This window comes from Mobula hypostoma, chromosome 24 (assembly GCF_963921235.1).
Source record: "Mobula hypostoma chromosome 24, sMobHyp1.1, whole genome shotgun sequence".
Taxonomy (NCBI): domain Eukaryota; kingdom Metazoa; phylum Chordata; class Chondrichthyes; order Myliobatiformes; family Myliobatidae; genus Mobula; species Mobula hypostoma.
In genome coordinates, this window is record NC_086120.1 from 30,015,484 (window position 1) to 30,039,184 (window position 23,701).

Sequence of the window (23,701 nt, forward strand, 5' to 3'; positions counted from 1 at the left end):
TCTCCGTATAGGTGCCAAAAAGAGAATACAGTGTTCAAACAGTGGCCCATTCAATATATAACGCAGCTTCATTATTTCTTTATTCTTTTAAGGAGCACCACTGTTTCTTGAAACTGGAGCCAAATATTGAAAACTACTTTTTTGCAACCGATGTGCCTTTGCAGGGAAATGCAAGGAACGAGGCATTTTTTTTTGTTGGGTGGTTCGAAGAGGCACCTGTTCAAAGAACATGAAAAATGTAACAGGAGGTGTCTAGAAGTTGGTAAACACATCTGATCTGAATATCAGATGGTGCAGGATGAGCTAATGATCTCTACCACAGTTGAAACATCTTTCATGGAGAATTGTTACATATATTATCCCAGTCTATTCTTTGGTATAGCAGTCTAGTCTAGAGTAGGGAGGAGAAGATGGCAGCGCGACGCAGCTTGCAGCGGCCACTCAGGTGAATGATATCTGTTATTTGTCAAGTAGCATGCCGTGCACAATCCTGATTTGATGGAGACAGACGTGAGAAATGGAGGAACATCTGGTGAAACTTCTGAAATGCCTGTTTTGCCGCTGCTGCTACTGTGTGATCCAGAATCTCTAGAGGGGAAGGCCCCAAGTCCTCGGCTTTGTTTGTTGCTCGGCGACCGGGTCAAGGTCGAAGCGCTTGGCAGAGATGGTGCTCGGTGCTCGGTGTCGGAGGGCTGGTCGGAAGTTCGAAGTTTTCGGACGGACACAGAGTCGGCTGCGGTCGGGTGCTCCAATGCATTGGCAAGTTTGCAGCGCTTCCGTCTGCGTGAGATGATGGGTCTGTCGGGAATTGAGACTTTTTTTCTTACCGTGCCCATGGTCTGCTCTTTATCAAATTATGGTATTGCTTTGCACTATTGTAACTATATGTTATAATTACATGGTTTTGTCAGTTAGTCTTGGTTTGTCCTGTGTTTCTGTGATATCTTTCTGGAGGAACATTGTATCATTTTTTAATGCATGCATTTCTAATTGACAATAAATGAGGACTAAGTGTCCTCATAATCTAATCCAGTGATGGAAATCCAGCTAAACTTGGCACCTGAAATCAAGGACCACTGAGCTGTGGCAATCCCTTCTGAGGTACTCTGGAATTTTTATGAACTACACTATACTTTTAAGCAATCCATTTTAAACTAAACAAAAATGCTGTTGAATAAAAAATGAATTATCAATTTGAGTTTCAGTATCTTGAAAGCATTTGCTTAATTGGCAAATAGATACAAGCAAAGGGTTCCATGATTATATTTTATGACTGAACTGTTCATTACAAAAGTAAACCTGTGTCAAAAGAAATTGAAGGACTGATTTCAAAAACAATACATACTAATGGTAGATACATATCTTTAGTACTTATAGAAGTTAGAACGGAGGGAATATGATAGGAAAACAGGAAACAACTAAAATACAGAGCATGGCTCAAGAGAAGATGAACTGTGTTGTTAGAAATGCTAATGTTTTCACTGGAATTAGTTCACTTGCCCCCTTTTTTCTTCAACTGAAATGTTATCCAGTATCCTGCAAGTACATTGTTGGAGGCTGTTTATGGGGTTAGACAAGTCTAAGAGGAGGGGTGGAAGCAAGTGAGTGTCACCAGCCATAGGTTCTTAGGAGATGCTGAGTCCTTCCTCTCTGAGGAACTTCTGGTCAAAGTTATAGCATTAGAGCAGGTGGAGAAACTAAAGGATCTCCTGGTCCAAAGACCTGGAGAATTGAAATTACTGGCTTGTTTTAAAAACTCATCCCATTCTGAGGGAAGGAAGTTAGCTGTTTCTGGTGACATACACAAAATACCGGAGGAACTCAGCAGGTCAGGCAGCATCTATGGAGGGGAACAAACAGTCGCCGTTTTGGGCTTATCAGGACAGTTGATTTGCAATCTGCTGTTAAAACCCACTTTGCTCTACATGTGGTTCCAGAGCCAACGAGATATGGCTGATTGTTAAAACTGGTCTTGCCATGAGTACCTTTTGAAAATCTGCTCAAAACAGAAAAATTTGAAGACATAGAAGCATGAATGGAGCCAATATGAAACAAAAACATGGCAAAAACGACAGCACTGACCAAGCAAAGACATCTGTGTTGGTAGTAAAATGGTAATGTGTTGTCATACTTTGACCTGATGTTCCTCTGAGAGGGAGAGATCAGCATCCCTGAGGAATTTACTGTAGACGACCTATCTTTGATCTCAGTCCCTCCTCTTTGCCCTGCCTAACTCTATAAGCAGCCTGCAGCATTTTTGCCATCTGATTACACCCACCAATGTGTTTTCCCTTTGTCTCCTCAGATACTGGTGATTTTGCAGCCGAAATAGGATGGGGTTGGGGAGGGCAGTGGGAGAGTGGGAAAGAATTAAAAAACATTAGCAGATTTAAAGCATCAGGTTTAGAGGGTGTGCAAAGAATTGTACTTAAATAGAATCTGCGCTTCTTCAATATGTTAATAAAGGATGCACTGGAAAAAGGACCTGGTACATATTGTTGAACACATTGAAGCTCCACCACCTAACTGAGTATGCAGGAGCCATTGAGTTAATTGCTCGTATTTTGTAGTCAGTGACAAGCCAGTAGCAATTGTCCCTGACCTTGAAGCAAGCTGCCTGCAAAGGCCATGCAAACCTAGTGTCCTAGACCAGCTTTGTCCATTGCTTTCAGGCATCAGTTCAAGGAGATCAATAATGTGCAGCAGTTATAATGTCCTTCAGTAGACTGAACAGTCAGTCACATTGAAGAATTCTCATAGAGCAAACCAGGGAGTAGAATTTTCAACTTGTATTTTACTTTAGAGATTACAAAGTAATGATTGAAACATTCTCATGAGATTAAGGCAGAAGGTGAAATATAAACATTATTTTAATTATTTTGAAATATCTGCTTGACAGGAACTATAATCTAAATAAACAAAATTAGTTTTCCCTTTTAGAGTGTTTTCTTGCATAATTATGACTTAACTGTTAAAAATTCAAAGAATTTATGTAACCCGGTGACTGTTGAATATCAGTTTTATAGCTAAAGGCACAGGTAGCTGTTTTAGCATTACCAGGCTGAATACATAAGTGCACTTTAAGAATAAAAAATTATATTCAACGGTCACCTGGTTACACTTATTTAAAAAAGTCTTATATTTTCAGGGTATTTTACAGAAACAGTAATATAAAACTAAAGTGGGGTCTGGAAACTATAGCCTGAAGTGAGTAGAGGAAGAAACCCTTATATAAATTACTTTGATGTGCACTTGAAGGCCTGTGACCTGCGTGGCTTATGAATTGAGTGTTGCACGGTGGGATTTATCTGAGCATTTTGTTTATGACTAGCACAGGCACAGTGGGCTGAATGGCCCCCTGTGACTTGCATTTCATGTGAACCTATGATTGGTGCCAGTTCCATGATACTTGGAGCTCTTTCAGCAGAGACAACGAAAGCAGGCCACCCTGTGTGGAGGAGCGGAGATCACCGACAGTGACTCTGGGACTGCCAAATTTAACTGCAGCCCTCCATATTCCAGAAGTTTCTGTCAGTGTCGTGGCATCATGGAAGCAAACTCTGTCACAGTTTCTCCGCCATTATGACTGCAAGGTCTGGTCCACTGCCATTTTCTTCATGTTGTCATTTGGAAGCTGCTCCAAAGCTTCATTACCTTTAGTCTTTGGGAAAAAAATTACAATCTGTGGGATCATACAGCATGAAATTGCCTTTCTCAGTCGGCTGTTTAACCTGTCCCTCCCTGGGGTGATGTGTGAGCCAACTAACTCCAAGCACTGGCTCATCTCCTCTCTCAACTCCCAGAGCCCTCTCCTGAGATTTCTCTAAATATATTTTAAATTTTATGGGTTTCTCTTACAGCACCATAGGTTAAAAGGTTGATACTGCGCTATCCCTATCAGTTAAATGACTCGATCTTTTTTTTAGTAAAAGCCACTTAGTCATTTAGAAATTGTTTAGGTATTTTGCAATAGATTGTAAAATCATTTCAGATTGCCTTGTCTTGTAAAAAGCTTTTAGCACCTTACTGTAAAAACAATTTTACATTCGCCTGTAGCCATTTTGTCTGTTTCTATTAGTTTACAGTTTAACCTTCGTTCTGCTGCGGAACTTCTTAAGGATGGTATTACACTGTGTGATTTTCCTTCAGCCTTTCTTAAACTCCTATTATTGACTTCATTTACATGTTTTCATTTGAATTTTCAATGCTTATAGTACTGTGTCCAGTCCTGCCTCTGTAGAGAGATGGTGCAGGCTTAGGCAGAAATGCGAGGAGTCCATTGACTCCATAGCACTGATTTACAAGGAACCACAGTAGTGTCTTGTTTTTGTTTTATAGAGACAATTGACAGTTACAATTATGAAAGAAATATACAACAGAACAAAAAAAAATCTGAACCCAGTATATCAATTGTAAGTAGGAGGGTAATCTATACATACGGAAACAGGGCATTTGGGCCCACAGGTCCATGCTGAATAAGATTCGCCAACAAAGCTTCTTCCATTTACTCAGTTTGACCCTTATACCATGTAGCTGTCAATGTGCCTATAAATGTTGTTGTATCTGCCTCAGCCACTTCCTCTGGCAGCTCATTCCTTACGCAGACCAGCCTCAGGTGAAAATGTTGCTCCTCAGGTTCCTCTTAAATCCCTCCCCTCTCTCCCTAAACCTATGTTGATTCCTCAGCTCTGGGAAAAGACTGTGTACATTATGATTTTACACACTTCCATCAGACAACTCCTCAGTCCTCTCCATTCTGCAGGCTGAAGTCCTAGTCTATCCGATCTCCTCCTGTAGCTTAGTGCCTCAATCCTGGCAGCATCTTTGTAAATCCTGTCTACAGTCTTTCCAGTTTACTAACATCTTTCCTAGTAGGTTGACCAAAGCTGAACACAATACTCCCAAGTGTGGCCTCACCAGCGTCCAGTACAGCTGCACCACGACCTCCCAACTTTTATACTCAGTGCCCTGACTGATGAAGGTCAGAAGGTCAGAAGGTCAGCATGCCAAAGGCTTTCTGCACCAATTTGTCACACAGTTGTATCCCTAGGTCCTTCTGTTCTCCAACATTCCCCAGGGTCCTACTGTGAACATTGTTACTTTCACTTTAAAAACAATTTATGACTGACTTGAAAAGATCTGTTCTGTGGTGACTGGATGTGCTTTGGATGAACTTCATGACAAACCTGTCCAGGAAAAGCTATTGCATTGATTAGACTCCATATTTCTAGAATCTAGAATACATTTTGAACACCCTGGAGTCCTCTAGAATCTGGAACGGCTCAAACCTGCTCATTGGTTTCTCTCTCTTGTGGTGCAATGAATTAACGATGAAAAGGTCAATTCCTCCTGGAAGATCCTTCTTGTTTCATGGGAGGTGGGTGTTGCCGATAAGACCAGTGTATTTTATCATCCCTGTTTGCCTTAAACTGTGAACTTAAGGCAACCATTTGATGGGTGTGGAGTTCCAAATACAACGGAATGGATAAGAGGACACATTTATTTCCCTAACAATGTACAATTATGAAATTTCCCTAACAATGTACAATTATGAATCAGATTTTTTTTATGATACTCCAGTTTTTAATTCCAGATATACTTAATTACTTGAACCCTTGTTTCCATGGTGGGATTTTCCCTTGGATGATGCAGGGTGCAAGAGTTTTGCATTCTCTTGTGAGCAGTTTATGCAATGTAACTATTTTGGCTTGAAGATATTGTGTATATCTTGGCTGGGGTGTACTAGATCTTTGACGATATTCCTCTGTGGATGCGTCCATCTTATACTGTCTTCATCCGGTATAGACTTGCCCCTGCTGATTGAATCGAGGGGAAAGGTGAAATCTGTTGAGAACTAATTAATTTCTCGTTTCTAACAAAGATCTCAGTTGTGGCCTAACATGGAAGAGCAGCATGTCACATTTAACCTGTGCCTTATTGTGCAATCTCACTAGGTGAGAGGAAGTGGAGGAGAAGAATTTGGGAATTTAACAGAACAATGAGACAGTTTTAAGAAGGATTTTAAAGGTGGCAAGGGAAACTGCATAATGGTAGAAAAGCAATTCTGTAGAACAGGATTGACAAGCCATGTTCTGGAAACTGGAATATTGGGTACTAAGATCATGGTAAAGAATTATAGGAAGGATGTAGAAGTTTTGAGAGGGTGCAGAGGAGATTTACCAGGTAAAAAGTGCATATCTTATGAGGATAGGTTAGGCGAGCTATGGTTTTCCTCTGTGGACTGAAGGAGAATGAGAAGTGACTTGATAGACCTATATAAGATGATAAGAGGCATAAATCAAGTGGATTCCCAGAGTTTTTTTTCCCCAGGGTAGAAACGGCAAATACCAGGGGGCATAACTTTAAGGTGATTGGAGGAATGCATAGGGGTTCTTTAAACAGAGAGTGGTGAATGCATGGAATGTCCTGCCAGGGGTTGTTGAAGAGGCAAATAAACTTGGAGTATTGAAAAAACTGTTAGATGGGCACATGGATGATTGAAGGCTATGTAGGAGGGAAGGGTTAGATTGAGCTTAGGGTAGGTTCAAAGGTCGGTATAACATCGTGGAGTGAAGTGCCTGCCCTGTGCTGTAGTGTTCTCTGTTCTCTGTTCTAGGGTGCATCTAAGATAGGATACAGGTGGGAAAATATGTCTGGAATGGTTTATTATTGTCAACTATACTGAGATACAGTGAAATGCCTTTTATTTGTACGCCATCCAGGCAGCCCATAACATCTGTAAATACATTGAGGTAGTAAAAAGAAACAGAATACTGTGTTGCAGTTAGAGAGTTCAAAGTTCGAAGTTCAAAATAAAGGAGGAAGTGTAGTGTGGGTGGTCAGCCAAAGTAAAATGGCCTCACCGAAGTAGATTAGGAACACAAAATTCTGCAGATGCTGGAAACCTAGAGCAAAGCACACATCATGCTTTTTGTGTATGTTGCTCCAGATTTCCAGCAAACAGCATTTTCCGCATGTTGAGGTAGATTAGGAGATCAGAGTTTAATTTTAACATACTGTAAGAGAGGTCCATTCAAGAGCTTGATAAATGGGAGTGGGGTGGGGTTATAGAAACTGTCCTTCAGTCTGGCGTATACATACGCCATATTGGCAATTGGCTGTTGTCTTCCCTGTTCTCATTCAGGGTACCAACATGATTGCCCCAAATTTTACCCACAATGCGAGAATTCTGATGGTTATCTACCCAAATTTCATGCACAATGTCAATTCTGTACTGCAAAATCTGCATGGGCAAATGTTGGATAAGGATTTGCTTATAGCCAAGTAACTTCTGCTTCTCCCCTAGGCTTCTGTGTGAAGGCTGGCCAATGGGCTGTATTCTTGGTTTAAGGGTTACTGGTCTCCATGGTACTGCTTTTCCATCATCAGAGGAGATAATGAATGGAGAATTGCCAACCAGATTAAGTCTACGTTACTTGTGTATGCCCTGCGTTACCATAAACCAGATCTTGAATTAACACTGAATGCATTTGACAATGTTTAAATGCCAGTAACCTTTGTCTAATAGCCTGGCTTCATTAGTGTTCAGTTTTCTAGCCAATGGTCATTACCTGTCTGCTATGATGAGGAATAGGGTTCAAAGGTCAGTACAACAGCACATTACTCGGTTGATGACAGTTGTTAATACTCCAGTCACTCCCCCATAAAGATAATCAATGTAGCTGTAATTTATCAATAATGGAAATTGCTTGGAGAACATGCTGCACAGTAGTGTATGTCACTATTTGTTGTAAATCCTTAAAATGTGCTTAAGGAAAGGAATGGTCCTTTGCGGGTTTGCTTTAAAGAAATCCATTGAATAGGCTTGACTTGCTCGTGCTTATATTAGCGTACATGATTATGCATGGGTCCTGTCAGAAAGTCTATAGCTGGGAGAGAAATACAGCTCTTGCTGTACTGCTGTCATGAAGCACAAAAACCCGATGGCCCCTCAGTACTTCAGGGTGCTGATACCGATGGCTTAGCTAGCTGCTGGGTTTCGAGGCAGGATGTGTGCGAGGGAGGAGCTTATTCCTGCAATTTCAGAATCTGCAGGACAAAGGCTCAGTCAGTGAAAGTACTTGCACTGATAGACTCTCATCACCATTTCAGTATTATGCAAAGGATATTGTGTACAATGAAGTGCGTTTGAAGTGTAGTCACCGTTTTAACATGGGAAATGTGGCAGCCAATTTGAGCGTAGCAAGATAAAACTGACAGCAGTACGATAATGATCTGGTCATTTAAATGAATGATAAATAATTGCCAGGACATCAGGGTATGTCACCTGCTCATTTTAGAGCCATAGAGGCATACAGTGCAGAATCAGACCCTCTGGCCCATTGAATCTGTGCTGATCATTAAGCATCATTTAAACTATTCCTATACTATTGCCACTCCATCCTTCCAACATTCCCTTTAACTCTACCCAGATTCTACCATGCATCTACACTAGCGGCAGTTCAAAGTTCAAAGTAAATTTATTATCAAAGAATATAATCTCACTATATACTATCCTGAGATTCACTTTTCTTGCAGGCATTCACAGCAGAACGAAGAAATACAATAGAATCTGCTGTGTCTGTGCACAACAACATATCAATTAAATAAAAGCACGCACGTGGGAGATGGCTATAACGGCTGTATTCACATTACAGCGAGAGAGAGAGAGAGAGAGGAATGTGTTTGCACAGACAACAGATCAATATGTAGTGGTGGGAGGGGGGGTCATTGCTCTGAAAGAAATAGATCCATACATTACACTTCCTCCCCCTTTAGATTAATACAACATAAAACTGTATATGCACAAAACAATCAATTTCCCTTTCATAAACCCATATTCCAAATAAACATGCTTTCACAATAATGGTCCATTACTAACTTCACAGTTCTAAAGGTTCAGTCTTTTGGGTGATGCTCTGTTTCTTTCAGGATAGCGCCTCTGGACCTGTGGAGTGACATCAGGTTTGGCAGGTGTCTTGTCTAAGACAACGTTCTCAGTTTCCGGTGTCACGTTGTTGTCAGTGGCATCATAACTGAGAGGTAAGTCCGGTGTCTGTAATGTGTCCGTCTTGTTGGATGAACTCAACTCAGGCGTGTTCTTCAGTTGAGCATCCAGTATCTGGTCCACATGACGTCTCCATATCTGATCTCCAACATCCTCTATGTACATCAGTGGTCCAGTTCTTGTAGCTATCCTGTTGGGTGTCCACTTGTCTTCTTGGTAATCGTGCACTAGGACTTCCTGTCCAATCTCAAAGCTCCTTGCTGCTTCACTTGGCAACTGACTGGACTGTTTATTCTGCACTTCCCTCCGTAGATCTGGTTTCAGGAGGTTTATGTGAGATCTCAGATTCCTGTTCATGAACAGCATTGCAGATGTTTGATTTGTCGTCGCATGAACAGAGTTCCGATACTCAAAAAAGAAGTTGTCCACTTTGTGCTGTAGAGAAATATCCTCTTTGTCCATTGCTTTAATGGACTTCTTGAAGGTTTGGATAAACCTTTCAGCTAATTCATTCGTTGCTGGGTGGTGAGGAAATGATTGAAATGTCTATGCCATTTTTCTTCATGAGCAGTCGGAATTTTTCTGACGTGTACTGTGGTGCGTTGTCACTCATAGTTTGTTCCGGTAAGCCATTTCTGGTGAAGGTGGTAGTCCTTAGAGCAAAGACAGTCTTTGCTGATGTGTTTGACTTCATTGGTATAACCTCTGGCTACTTCAAATGAGCATCCACAGCAATCAGAAACATGGCCCAACAAAGTCAATATGTACTCTTTGCCATGGTGATGACACAGTCACTCCCACAGGTGTAATGGTGCCTATGGGGGTGCACTTTGAACTTTTCGACATCCCAAACAACTTTTGGGTTTTATTGAGCATGATAGAAATTATGAAGGAAAATCCATTGAATATGGAGGTTGGTGGAGTAGAAGGCAAGGACAAAAGGGAGCAGGGACCCAAGTGCGAATGCATCACTCTTTCTCCTGAAAGGACACTAGGTCATGGTCTGTTTTCTTGTCAGAACAGTTCAACATTTTGTAGTATCAACTCATTTTTATTCACTCTGCAGATTATTGTGTAGGGTAATGTAATTGGTGGAAACATACATAATTCACAACCACTAACATTGAGTTGGGGTTCACTTGAAGAGGCTGATCAGATGTGATGATATATTACATTAAATTCTGTTACTGCGCTCTTTGTGTTCAGCGTTTGGAGTACAATAAATGAGTTGTTATGGTTTTTCTTAAACATAAAATGCCTCATGTTGTTTTATTTGTGAAAACCTATATTAGCAGCCTCTTTTATTGCAAATTTCCAACATGTGCTATGTTCTGAATCTGTCTCTTCGAGAACTGTTTGTTTATCCCCCTATTCTTTCTCATATATAATTTGAAAATCAAAAACTGCATCTGCTGGAGATCTGAAGTAAAATCAGAAAGTGCTGAAAATACTTATCAATCAGACAGCACTCGTAGGAAGAGAAATACAGTTAACATTTCAGGTCAAAGACATTTTATCACAGCATAAATAGCTCTTGAGTAATTGCTAAAAGTGCATTAAAATGCTTCTTCGTGGAAAAGAGAAGCTGGAAAAAATGTTACTAAACATGATCTGAAACATTGATAGAAAAAGACTATTTCCTGTATGATTGATTCAGTAACCAGAAGCTACAAATTAAAATCTACGTCAAAAATTCTTGAAAGAAGATGAGTAGAAATTTTATATGTTGTTCTTGATGCCATCGGGAACACTTAACCAGATCATGGAAATTGATTCCAAAAATAAAATGAAATTTGTCAGCTACACCGATGCTAGATAGTTTCTGAACCCTGAAGAATTTTCTCTATTCAGATCTTCACATAAGTATAATGTTTTCTGTGTTATTTATTTAGTTGGATTCCCTTTATCAAGTTTTAGGACTTACGTGAAGATCTGATCATATTTTAGGTCATATTTACGCAGAAAGAGAGAAAATTCTACAGGTTTCACAAACTTTCTAGCACCACTGAATACTATGCAGTTCTAGGCATGACAGTTCATCGTTGTCTGACTCTGTGTTGTCTGATTCTGTTTTACATTCAGTAAATTTATGCATTTGCTTTGTTTGTGTTTGAGGCCTTTCAGCCAGTTGGGCTTTTTGTCTGCATTGCACATTCTTTCTGTGTGACCTTGTCCGTAACACTTTCTGCAGACTTTTTCTTTGAACCAACAGTTATTTGCATCATGGGAGATTTGCCATATCGATAACATCTTTGGCTTTTTGCACCATTCAGTGACATTTTGCGCATTTCATATCCTAACCTCCTTTTTTGTAGTCTGCTGCAGTCTCTAACAATATTGCAATGGTTAATGCCTGTTCTAAGGTTAGGTCTCTTTCTGTAAGTAGCCTCATTTGAGTGCTTTGATTATGCATGCCACATACAAGCTTGTCCCTTAATGGATCAGAAAGTCTATCTCTGAAGTCACAGTACTGGGAAAGCTTGCACAGTTCTGCAATGTATTCAGTAATGCTTTTATCTTTTGACTGGTTCCTTTTGTAATATCTAAATTTCTCAGCTATTACCGGTGGTTTAGGGCTCAAGTGATTTTGTAAAATTGTAACAATTCATTGAATATCTTGCTTGCTGGCTTTATAGGGGTTACTATGTTGCATAAGAGACTGTTCGTTCTTGGGCCCATTAACTTAAGAAGTGCAGGGGCTTTCTTTTGCTCTTCCACGTTGTTTGTGTTACAAAACAGTTCCACCATCTCAATATACGACTCCCAGTCTTCAATAGTGCTATAATATTTGTCAACTTTCTGGACTGAAGCTATCGCCACGTTATGTTCACTTCAAATTCAACATGTCTTTCACTGTTACTATGCATAATACTCACCCATTTATTAGCGTCTGTGACGGCTTTCTCATGCTGTTTAACTCTTGTTGTTCTGTCCCATAACTTTCGGTGCTGTTCATGCTGTTTTCTGACAGTCAGGTTTGTACTCGTTGCACAACTACTTATCAATTAATTAAAAGCACGTGTGCAGGAGATGGTTTTAACTGGTGTATTCACATTGTAGTGAGAGAGGGAGAGGGAGAGAGCAATGTGCATGGGTAGCCAACAGCATATGTGCAGACAACGGATCAATACGTAGTGCTAAGTCGGGGGGTGGGTGGTATTGCTGTAAAAGAAATAGATCCATATATTTCAGAATCAATGAACAACTATACACAAAGACTGACAAGGAACCAATGTGCAAAATAAGACCAACAAATAATAATAATAAGGTAATAGATTTTGTAATTCTAAATCAAGCCCAGAGAGAAAGCAGAAATCTTTCATGTTGCTCTATTGACTACCAAAAAGCCTTAAAGTCTGTCCCACACTCATGGTTAATAGAAGTTCTTAATATATATGAACTACACCCAATACTTGTGAAACTCCTACAATATCTGATGAAGTATTGGCACGCTATAATCACCATATCTGTAAGCAACCAGAAAAGAACAACCATTGTTATCAAAATAAACCATGGCATTTTCCAGGATGACTATCTAAGCCCACTGTAGTTTTGTCTAGCTTTAAACCCACACTCTACTGAATTGGATGAAAATAGGGTACCAAACCAGACACAACTAATTGAATTGTACCTTGACACACCTTCTATACATGGACAATTTGAAATTCATCAGTAAAGTTACAGCAATTAATTCAAATAGTAGAACTATTTTCTTAATGTTGGTCCTGGCTTTTATGCTGCAGTACAGTTTCCTGGATGGTAGCAACTGGAACAGTTTGTGGTTGTGGTGACATGGGTCCCCAATGATCCTTTGGGGCCTTTTTGCACACCTGTCTTTGTAAATGTCCTGAATAGTTGGGAAGTTCACATCTACAGATTTGCTGGGCTGTCCGCACCACTCTCTGCAGAGTCCTGCATTTGAGGGAAGTGTAGTTCCCATACCATGCAGTGATGCAGCCAGTCAGGATGCTCTCAATTGTGTCCCTATAGAAAGTTCTTAGATTTGAGGGCACACACCAAACTTCTTCAACTTTCTGAGGTGAAAGAGGCGCTGTTGCACTTTTTTCACCACAGAGCCGGTGTGTACAGACCACTTGAGATCCTCGGTGATGTTTGTACTGAGGAACTTAAAGCTATTCACCCTCTCAACCCCAGATCCATTGATGTCAATAGGGGCTATCCTGTCTCCATTCCTCCTATAATCCACAACTAGCTCCTTTGTTTTTGCGATATTGAGGGAGAGGTTGTTTTCTTGACACTACTGTGTCAGGGTAGAATATAAAATAGAGCAGCTGGATACAATACAACCGATGCATGAATGTGATACATTTAAGTATTTGGGATGTCAACAAGCAAGGAAAATAGATCATACTGCGATAAAGGGAAAATGTTTGACAGAATTTATTTCAAGGCTTAAGAAAATTGCCAAACAGAACTCAATAGTAAAAATATAATAAAGGTGACAAACACTTTCACTATACCTATATTAACGTATTCTTTTGGCATAATATCTTGGTCCAAAACCGATCTGGAAAATTTACAAAGAAAAATAAGAGCTGAAAAGACAAATTTTAGAAAACACTATGTACACTCAAATGTACTTAGATTAACACTACCTAGGACAGGAGGAGGAAGAGGAATAAAAGACATAAAATATTTGCACAACAGTCAGATAAAACTTCTAAGAATATGCTTTCATCAATGAAAACAGGATTCAGCACTCCATGCGAGCATATGCAATTCTAATAAAAGTCCACACCACTAAACTTAAATGAAAGCAGAACCAAGAAAAATAAAGAAATTATCACTATAGAAGAAAAGGTTACCCAATGGAAGAACATGGCCCTCCATGGAAGACACTCCCATGATCTGAGCAGACTAGATGTTGACAAGGAAGCGTTGACTCAGAGTTGGAGACCTCTTCCCAGAAACAAAACGGTTCCTTGTGGCAATGCAGGACAAGGTGGTTAACACAAAAAATATCAAGACCAACAAATTCAAGATGATAAATGCAGAAAATATCAAGAGAATCCAGAAACAATCCAACACATTACAGGATCCTGCAACAGTTTAACTCAATCTGACTGATACAGGCACAATCAAGTGGCAAACATCATTCACCAAAATTTTGCTTGAAGGTACAAACTCATAGCAAACACCATAAGTTAGTATAAATACAAGCCTGGTCCAGTTTTAGAGTAGTCAGAATCCTCCAAATTATATTATGACCAATCTGTTATTACAGATAGGAGAATCCATAATACCCATCCGGATATAATAATACAGGATCAACAAGCAAGAACAACTTACTTGAAAAATATAGGCCATTCCAAACACACATAACATACAGAAATCAATATGTGAAAAACACCAGAAATATGTTGAATTAAAGAAGGAAATTGAAAGACTCTGGAACCTGAACAGGGTATACATTATAAAAATACATTAATAATAATAAATAAGTGAATAAATAATAATATTGTGGATGTGGGTTGCTGAGCCATTGAAAGTGAGTTCATATGATGTGTTTAGTGATCAGTTCAGCGTTGTGGTGTGTGAGGTTAGTGACTAACCAGGTTATTTCCTGAACCTGATGGTATAGTAGCAGCAAGAAGAGAACACGGCCTCTTCTCACCAACTACCAAACACTAAACAGGAAACACACGTGGTTACAGAGAGAGCATGCATAGTCCACACAAACAGTGCCAAAGGTCAGAATGAAACCTTGGTCGCTAGAACTGGGAGCCAGCATCTCTACCAGCTGTCCGAGGTGCTTATTATTTTCTAAGTAATCCCAAAGAATCTTTAACGGAAAGCTTAGAGGGTGGAGGAGGGCGTTGGTTTAACTCTTCATTTGAAAAATCTTAACTTCAGCACCACATCACCCTGCCAATACATGCACAGAAGAGTTAGACTGAATTTTTATGGCCACTTCTCTGGTGTTGGATTTAAACCCACAATATTGTGAGTCAGTGGCTAGCGAGTTACCCAGAGTCCCAGGTAGAAGAGTTGGTCTGGCCCATGTTGTTTCAGCTGGGTATATTTTGCAATGCTTCTAAATTTTGCCTGTTCATACCAATTTTATCAATGCGCCATCTGTATGGTTGCCTAATGAGTTGATATGGTAACTGCTCTGCATGTGACCGCAAGAAATTGTAGAGAGTGCGGACACAGCTCAGAAAATTACAAGAACCAACCTTCCCCCCACCCCCCCGTGGACTCCATCACTATTTCCTGCTGACTCCAGCATAATTAGAGGCCCACCCACCCCAGACTAAAAGCATGTATCAGCAAGCTCAAGAACATGTTCTGTTATACAGTTGTCAAACTCTTGATTGGACCTCTTGTAGGACAAAGTAGATTCTTGGCCTCACAATCTACCTTGTTATGATCTTGTAGTTCATCGTTCACCCGCACTGCACTTTTTTTGGTAGCTTTTATACTTTATTCTGCATTCTTATTGTTTTATCTTATGCTAACTCAATATGCTGTGTGATTATCTGATCTGCATAAACAGTAGGCAGCTTCTCACTGTATCTTGGTACTTGTGGCAATAATAAGTTAATACCAATAACAATATGAATGGCTTGGCTCTTTGGGCTTTGTTAGGGATGATGTTTTCCTCTGTAGGTGAGTGTGGCAATCAATGTGAATAGAAATTCAACATAAAAGTGGGAAGTACACAGCAAATCAGGCAGCGTCAATGGAGAAAGAGAAAGAGTTCATGTTTAATGTCAAGTACCCTTCATCAGAATCCAAAAGTCAGAAATCAAACTCAGAGAAGGGGGATGGTGAACTGAATAGAGGGGACATCTGTGAAAGGTTGCAGACCAAACCAGAACGCGGATGCTGGAATCTGGAGCAAAGAACAATCTGATGGAGGAACTCAGTCGGTCAAGCAGCATCAGTGAGAGGAAATGAATTGATGATGTTTTGGACTAGAACCCTGCATCAGGCCTGCATTGAGTCCTGATGGAGGATTTTAACTCCAAACATTGACAATTTACTTCCTCTCACAGATGCAGCCTAAATCTGCTGAGTTCCTCCTCAAGATTGTTTATTTATCCAGATTGCAACATCTGTCTCTCTTATGTCTTCATTGTATTTCTCCACTGCATTCTCTTCAAGATATACTGTATCGTCTCAAAGAACTTTTCTTCTTCTCCACTTCAGTCCCTTCAAGATATACTGTACCGACTCGAAGAATTTTTCTTCTTCTCTCAGACAGATCTGTAAGATCCTCTCTCACTGCTCCCTCTCCGTGATTTCCACAGTTACTTTAAAATTAAGTTATTGGAGACTAAAAAATAAGATAAGCACTTTCTACAGAGATCTACAGCCAGAACTGCGAAGGGAGATAGTAAGCCAATAGTATTTATCTGAAATTGTTCATTGCAATATTGATGTACAAGAGCTGCAGGTTCCCAGGTGACAATGGGTACAGCTCCTCAGAACCATCACTGCAGCAACACAGAGAGTCAATGACAGAGTTTTGAGGACTGAGCAAAGTTCTACAAAGCTATCACTTAATCAGTATTGGGTTTTGCCAGTGTGGAGAAGAGCATGCCTTTTCTGATCGCCTCCATTCGGCCTTCGATGACGACCTTCAGCTTTCAGTGTTACATTAAATGTTCATGATGTGGTCGTCTCTCCATTGTTGCTTTTCCCTTTTGCTCAGCTGACCTGGTGTAACTCATTACCAGACTGTAGGAAACTTTGTATAACGGTCTACCAAATATCTAAAGTACTGCATTCCAGTTAGTGGCAGCAGCTGGTGCCTTGTGTGTAATTCGCCAGTAGCCATCTGGCGTCTTGTGTATAACTGAATTGCCTTGTATGAGTCATTGCCAACCATCCAATGCCCTCTGTTTAACTCTGCCAACCATCTGTTGTTCCATGTATGATACCCTACCAGCCATCTAGTGCCCTTGGAACTGACTGCCTTGCATAAATCATTTCTTATTCCCTAATACCCTGTTTATAGTTCCTTGCCAGTTCTCTAATGCCCAGCGTACACCATGTGCCAGCTCCCTAATGCCATGCTGTGCATATAGCTCACTATCAGAGATCCGGTGCTTTCAATCAATCAATGAGCTTCTCTTCTATCGCGACAGTTGGTCTGCGACCACCTTGTATAATACTCAGTGTGCTCTCTGTTAATGTAAATTAAAGGTAGTAGTTTTGGAGTTACCAGAAAACAAATTCCCCATGCATACAGCGGAACCAATCTATAGCAAAGAGAAAGATTCCTGGCCAGTATAAGACCATAAAATATACAAGCAGAATTAGGCTATTTGACCAATCGAGTCTGCTCCGCCGTTTCATCATGGCTGATCCAATCTCCTGCCTTCTCCCTGTATCTCTTCATGCCCTGACTAATCAAGAATCTATCAACCTCTGCCTTAAACATACTCAATGACTTATCCTCCATGGTCGCTTGTGGCAACGAATTCCACAGATTCACCACTCTTTGTTTAAAGAAATTTCTGCTCATCTCCATTCTAAAAGTAAACCCCTCTGTTCTGAGGCTGTGTCCCCTGGTCTTTGACTACCCTACAAAGGGAAACATCCTCTCCACATCCACTCTGTCAAAAGCTTTCAACATCTTAGGGATATTTGTTGGCTTGAGGGACCCAGCGCTTGAAGGGGAAACTCAAATAGATTACTACTTCTCAATATGGCCTGCTTAGACATAATATATTAGTGGAAATCATGTTGGAACTAGGTTAGACTTTGCAATGCCACCTTTTGTGGTTGGGTAGACTCCAATACATGCTGCCCGAACATCAAGAAACAGAACAGAATATGGATGCCACAGTAGCGTAGTGATTAACACGATGCTATTACAGCTCAAGGTGTTCGAGAGTTCAGAGTTCAATTCCAGCTCTGTTCTGTAAGGAGTCTCTCTATGTTCTCCCCGTGGAATGGGTGCTTTGGTCCCTCACCGCAGTCCAAAAGATTATCGGTTAGGTTAATTAGTCATGGTAAATTGTTCTGCTATTATTTTAGGGTTAATTGGGTTTGTTGTTGGTTGCTGGGGTGGCATGGCTCAAGGGGCCGGAAGGGCCTTCTCTGTGCTGTGTTGTTGAATAAACGAGTAAACATTATATTATCAATTTAAAAATAATTAAATTAAACCAAAAACCATAGAATGAGAGAAGGCTGTAGGAAACAGAACATAAGTAATATATTTTCTCCACTTCCACGTATAGATCCATTTATTCAGATTTTACTCTCTAAATGACATACCATCTTGAGGAAAATTCTGAGTCGAGTTATCAACTGCATTTAATGAGTATCGTTTATAATCTCAGTCATTCTACTCCCTCCACCACCCACACCGCCCACACCACAGAGCATTGCAGGTATGGGAACACAGTGGTACCATTTCTGGATTAATAACACTTAAGTTTACCTCGCAATCTGGAGGCAGCAAAGCAAATCCCACTATGGTCATGGGAATAAATTATATTAATCTGGAGTGAATTGTTGTTAACAGCGATGGTGACTATTAAGTTACTGTAACACCTTATCTGACTCACCAACACCACTTACAAAGAAGGAAAATTGTTGTCCTTACCTGGTTAGTCAGATTTGCCTCCAAGGACTAACTATTAACTAGTCTCTGAAATGGACCACACATCACTCAGTTGTGATAAAATTGTTACATACTGTGGGACTGTTGCAGTTCTAAAATTGGCTCGACTGCTTTCTCTAGATCAATTGCAAATGGGCATCCCATAAATAAATTAAAATATAATCATGCTTGTAAATTAAGGTAGGAGCCAATTTATGCGCAATAAGATATCACAAGCAACAATAAATTAGTTGGATTATCTGCTTTAGTTGTCAATTGACTGATAGATATTGGCTGAGACACTTCTGTCCTTCCTTAACTACAGTGAACTCTTCGTCAGCAAGATGCCACACTACAGGGAAAACTTCCCTCAGTATTACACAAAGTGCCAATTGTGATTAGGTAAACTTAAATTCGTACCTGCTGATACAGAGATGAGAATACCACCTTTGAGCCAAGGCTTTACCTAATAGGCATGGGAATGAGTTAAATTATCCAGGAAATGAAGGATGGTTGAACAGACTGCTTTAAAATCCAGGAAGATGCAACATTCCAGATGACGCAAAATGTAATAAGGGTCTGAAATAGTTGTAATTATAAAAGATTAGAGCAGAACTATCTGCTTAAACACGTGTTTAATTCTTCAACTGAATGGAATGTCCATTCTTGGCAATTCTTTTGTGTTATTCCTGCCTTAGTCAAGGTTTGAATACATGGAGACAATTGTTTCTGATTCCGCATATCAAACTGTTCTGCATGAGAAAGGGGGAGGGAGTGGGAGAGGACGCTGGATTAGTTTGAAGTTTGCCAAGATTCACGATGAAGTTTATAGTCATGAGTATACATATCCAAAATAAAATATCATGAAAATGAGCTTTAGCAGCCAGAGCACAGTATTTGGCACACATGACAAACATAATTTGCAAACAAGTAAATTAATATAAATTATACATAACTTAAATGACAAAATAAACAATATAAACATAGTGACAACAGCAACACACACAAAAGTTGCTGGTGAACACAGCATCTCTAGGAAGAAGTACAGTCGACGTTTTGGGCTAAGACCTTTCGTCAGGACTAACTGAAGGAAGTTAGTAAGAGATTTGAAAGTGGGAGGGGGAGGGGGAGATCCAAAATGATAGGAGAAGACAGGAGGGGGAGGGATGGAGCCGAGAGCTGGACAGTTGATTGGCAAAAGGGATATGAGAGGATCATGGGACGGGAGGCCTAGGGAGAAAGAAAGGGGGAGGGGGGAAGCCCAGAGGATGGGCAAGAAGCATAGTGAGAGGGACAGAGGGAGAAAAAGAGAGAGAGAGAGAAAAAGAGAAATAAATAAATAAATAAATAAATAAATAACAGATGGGGAGGTGGGGCATAAACGGAAGTTAGAGAAGTCAATGTTCATGCCATCAGGTTGGAGGTTACCCAGACGGAATATAAGGCCTATCTCTGGGCTTCGCTCCTCCCCCTTTCTTTCTCCCTAGGCCTCCCGTCCCATGATCCTCTCATATCCCCTTTGCCAATCACCTGTCCAGCTCTTGGCTCCATCCCTCCCCCTCCTGTCTTCTCCTATCATTTCGGATCTCCCCCTCCCCCTCCCACTTTCAAATCTCTTACTAGCTCTTCTTTCAGTTAGTCCTGACGAAGGGTTTCGGCCCGAAACGTCGACCATACGTACCTCATCCTATAGATGCTGCCTGGCCTGCTGCGTTCACCAGCAATTTTTGTGTGTGTTGCTTGAAATTCCAGCATCTGCAGATTTCCTCGTGTTTGCATTTATAATGACAACAGTGCAAGTTGAGGGAAATATAGCCCAAGGAAGAATAAGGGGCTTTCAGTTGCATCCACGAATCTGATGGCAATGGGGCAGAAGCTGCTGTTGAATCTAGAGGTATGGCTCTTCAGACTCCAGTACCTCCTTTGTGTTGGCAGTAACAAGAGGAGTGCAGAACTCGATTGGTAGAGGTCCTAAATAATGGGAATTGCCTCCTGCAGATGTCCTTGATGGTGGGGAGAGAGCTGAAGCCATAATGGAATTGGCTGAGTCCATCTTTCTGTGCAGCCTCTTGCATTTTTGTGTATTGCAACTTCCGTACCAGTCTGTACTGTAATGCAAAATGATGCATCAAGGTTTCCTGTAACCTCTGGCTTTATAACTCCCGGATAATTTTTTTGAAAAAATACTTGTGATGTGCTTTGAGCTGTTTTGCTATATTGCAGATACTAATGTAAAAAAAACAAGAGCAGGAGTAGGAGTAACCATTTGGTTCTTAAACCAGCTGTACCATTCAATAATATAATGACTGATCCAATCTTGGCTTCAACACCACTATCCTGTCTTCTCTCTATATTCCTGGACAGTATAGAAATCTAAGCTGTTGCGCTTGTTAACTAGCTTAAAAAGTTAGAGATAGAGAAACATAGAAACATAGAAAACCTACAGCAAAATACAGGCCCTTCGGCCCACAAAATTGTGCGGAACATGTCCTTACCTTAGAAATTACTAGGCTTACCCATAGCCCTCTATTTTTCTAAGCTCCATGTACCTATCCAAAAGTCTCTTAAAAGACCTGATCATATCCACCTTCACCACCGTTGCCGGCAATCTATTCCACGCACTCACCACTCTCTGAATAAAAAAACTTACCCCTGACATCTCCTCTGTACCTACTTCCAAGCACCATAAAGCTGTGTCCTCTTGTGGCAACCATTTCAGCCCTGGGAAAAAGTTCTGACTATCCACACTATCAATGCCTCTCATCTTCTTATACACCTCTATCAAGTCACCTCTCATCCTCCATCGCTCCAAGGAGAAAAGGCCGAGTTCACTCAGCCTTTTCTCATAAGGCATGCTCCCCAGTCCAGGCAACATCCTTGTAAATCTCCTCTGCACCCTTTCTATGGCTTCCACATCCTTCCTGTAGTGAGGCGACCAGAACTGAGCACAGTACCCCAAGTGGGGTCTGACCAGGGTCATATATACTGCTGAACGGATCTTGACCCGGATCTGGGCCGTACCCTCCAAATATCCGGACCTGCCTCCAGGTTTTTTTTGCACAACCTTACTTTCCATTTTTCTATTTTCTATTTATGATTTATAATTTACATTTTTAATATTTACTATTTTTTTACTATTTTAAATACTTTAAATATTTAATATTTGTAATCCAGGGAGTGGGAAGCACAGAATCAAATATCACTGTGATGATTGTACGTTCTAGTATCAATTGTTTGGCGACAATAAAGTATAAAGTATATCTGCAATGTTACCTCTCAGTTCCTAAATTCAATTCCATGATTGATGAAGGCCAATACACTGTATGCCTTCTTAACCACAGAATGAAAGATTAGTTTTTTGAAATTCCCCAGAGATTGCTTTTAACTCTTATAGAAGTTGGGAATGAAGGTATTCAAGGTTGTGTATCAGGATAGGGTACCCTATCAACATCACCATGTGGGAGTCAACATCTGTGTGGATCTATCCTGGGTTCGACATATTGATACAGTTACAAAGAAGGCTATATTTCATTAGGAATTTGAGCAGAATTGGTAGGCCACCAAGGACACTTGCAAATTTCTACAGACATCCGGTGGAGAGCATTCTAACTGATTGCATCACCATCTGGTATGGAGGGTCCAAGACTGGAAAAAGCTGCAGAAAGTTTTCAGCTCGGCCGAAAACCATCAGGCACCATCTTTCCTAGCATTCAGGGTGCCTTCAAAAGACAATGCCGTAAGGACCCTCATCACTCAGGACATGCCCTCTTCTCATTGCTACCATCAATGAGGAGGTACAGGAGCCTAAGACATACACTCAGTGTTTCAGGAACAGCTTTTCCCCGACTGCTATCGGATTTCTGAATGGACAATGAACCCATGGACACTTCCTTAGTATTTTTCCCTTTCTTTTTGCACTACCTATTTAATTTATCTTTTTTAATATATACTTATGGTAATTTATAGTTTTTATTATTATGTATTACCTTGTACAGGCTGTCATAAAACAATAAATTTCATGATATATGCTGGCGATGTTAAATCTCATTCTGATTATCACAATTTTATGAGGTTTACACTGCCTAATCAATTAGCTTGGTTACATGTTCTCACCTCATTCCCCTTATATTTTAACCATTACTTGTCATGAAGTTTTTTTTTCAGTGAGATATTATTTCTTTTCACACTGTACATCTCTTTTTCCTCCAGGCTGTGCTTTCCTTACATACTGCGCAAGAGAATCTGCTATCAAGGCACAGAATGCATTACATGAACAGAAGACGCTGCCTGGGGTAAGCAAGGCTTTTAGTTTGCTGTTTGTTTTTCCAGTTCGAACTGGATTCTGACGCCTTTCGTTAATCAGCAAGAGCCTTGACAAACCTTAAGCAAAGCAGTGCTTGTTTACAGCTGAGAATGGCTCGGATATGTATTTTTGTGGCGCCTTTGTTGTAATTAATGTAAAACAGGTGCCCCTCAGGGATAATTTTTGTCTGGGTAACTGCAGGAGATTATGATTACAGGGCTGCTTTGGTGCCAACTACTTTTGCTTTCTATTAATGTTGCAGGTTTTCAATGTGACCAATTTGGGATCAATTTAGGCAATGCTTGCAAAACTGTAGGGACTGGCCTTTCCAATGGTTTATGGTTCCTTTACAACTGCAGCCCTTGATCCGTGGTTCACTGGATCTGTCTCTATGTGCTCTCGCACGGCTTTCCTGCAGCAAACCAGCAAATTGCAATTGTACCTTACAATCGACACCTGCCTTGACTTACTTATCCAAATATAATCCATTTTGTCTTGAAATGCTTGGAAAATTTGTGAGACTTTTTTTTGCATCTTAAAAAGGGAAAATGATCTTGGATAAAATATTAAACCAGGGAACTGTCTTTCCTTAAAGAATCATTGCAGGTAACATTCCTGGTGTTCAAGACAATAATTCATTCCTTCCCCCTTCCGGATACCCACCAAACAAATTAAAATGTCTGGATGGCATGAAGACAAAAGTTTTTCACTGTATCTCCAGTACATGGGATAACAACAAACCAGTTACCACCATTCAGGCATTCTCTCTGGAAGGAGGTACAACACCAGGTTCAGGAGCATTTATGGTTCCTCA

The 23,701-nt window shown here is 40.4% G+C and overlaps 1 protein-coding gene across 4 annotated transcripts in view; it reads left to right on the forward strand.

Moving 5' to 3' along the window:
* Positions 1–23,701, forward strand: part of LOC134337532 (CUGBP Elav-like family member 4) — a 588,910-nt gene that overhangs the window by 22,385 nt on the left and 542,824 nt on the right. For all 4 annotated transcript variants that reach the window (XM_063032625.1, XM_063032624.1, XM_063032626.1 and 1 more), the window contains exon 2: positions 22,794–22,876. In XM_063032625.1, coding sequence (XP_062888695.1) covers positions 22,794–22,876 — 83 coding nt within the window. The remainder of the gene's footprint in view (positions 1–22,793; positions 22,877–23,701) is intronic.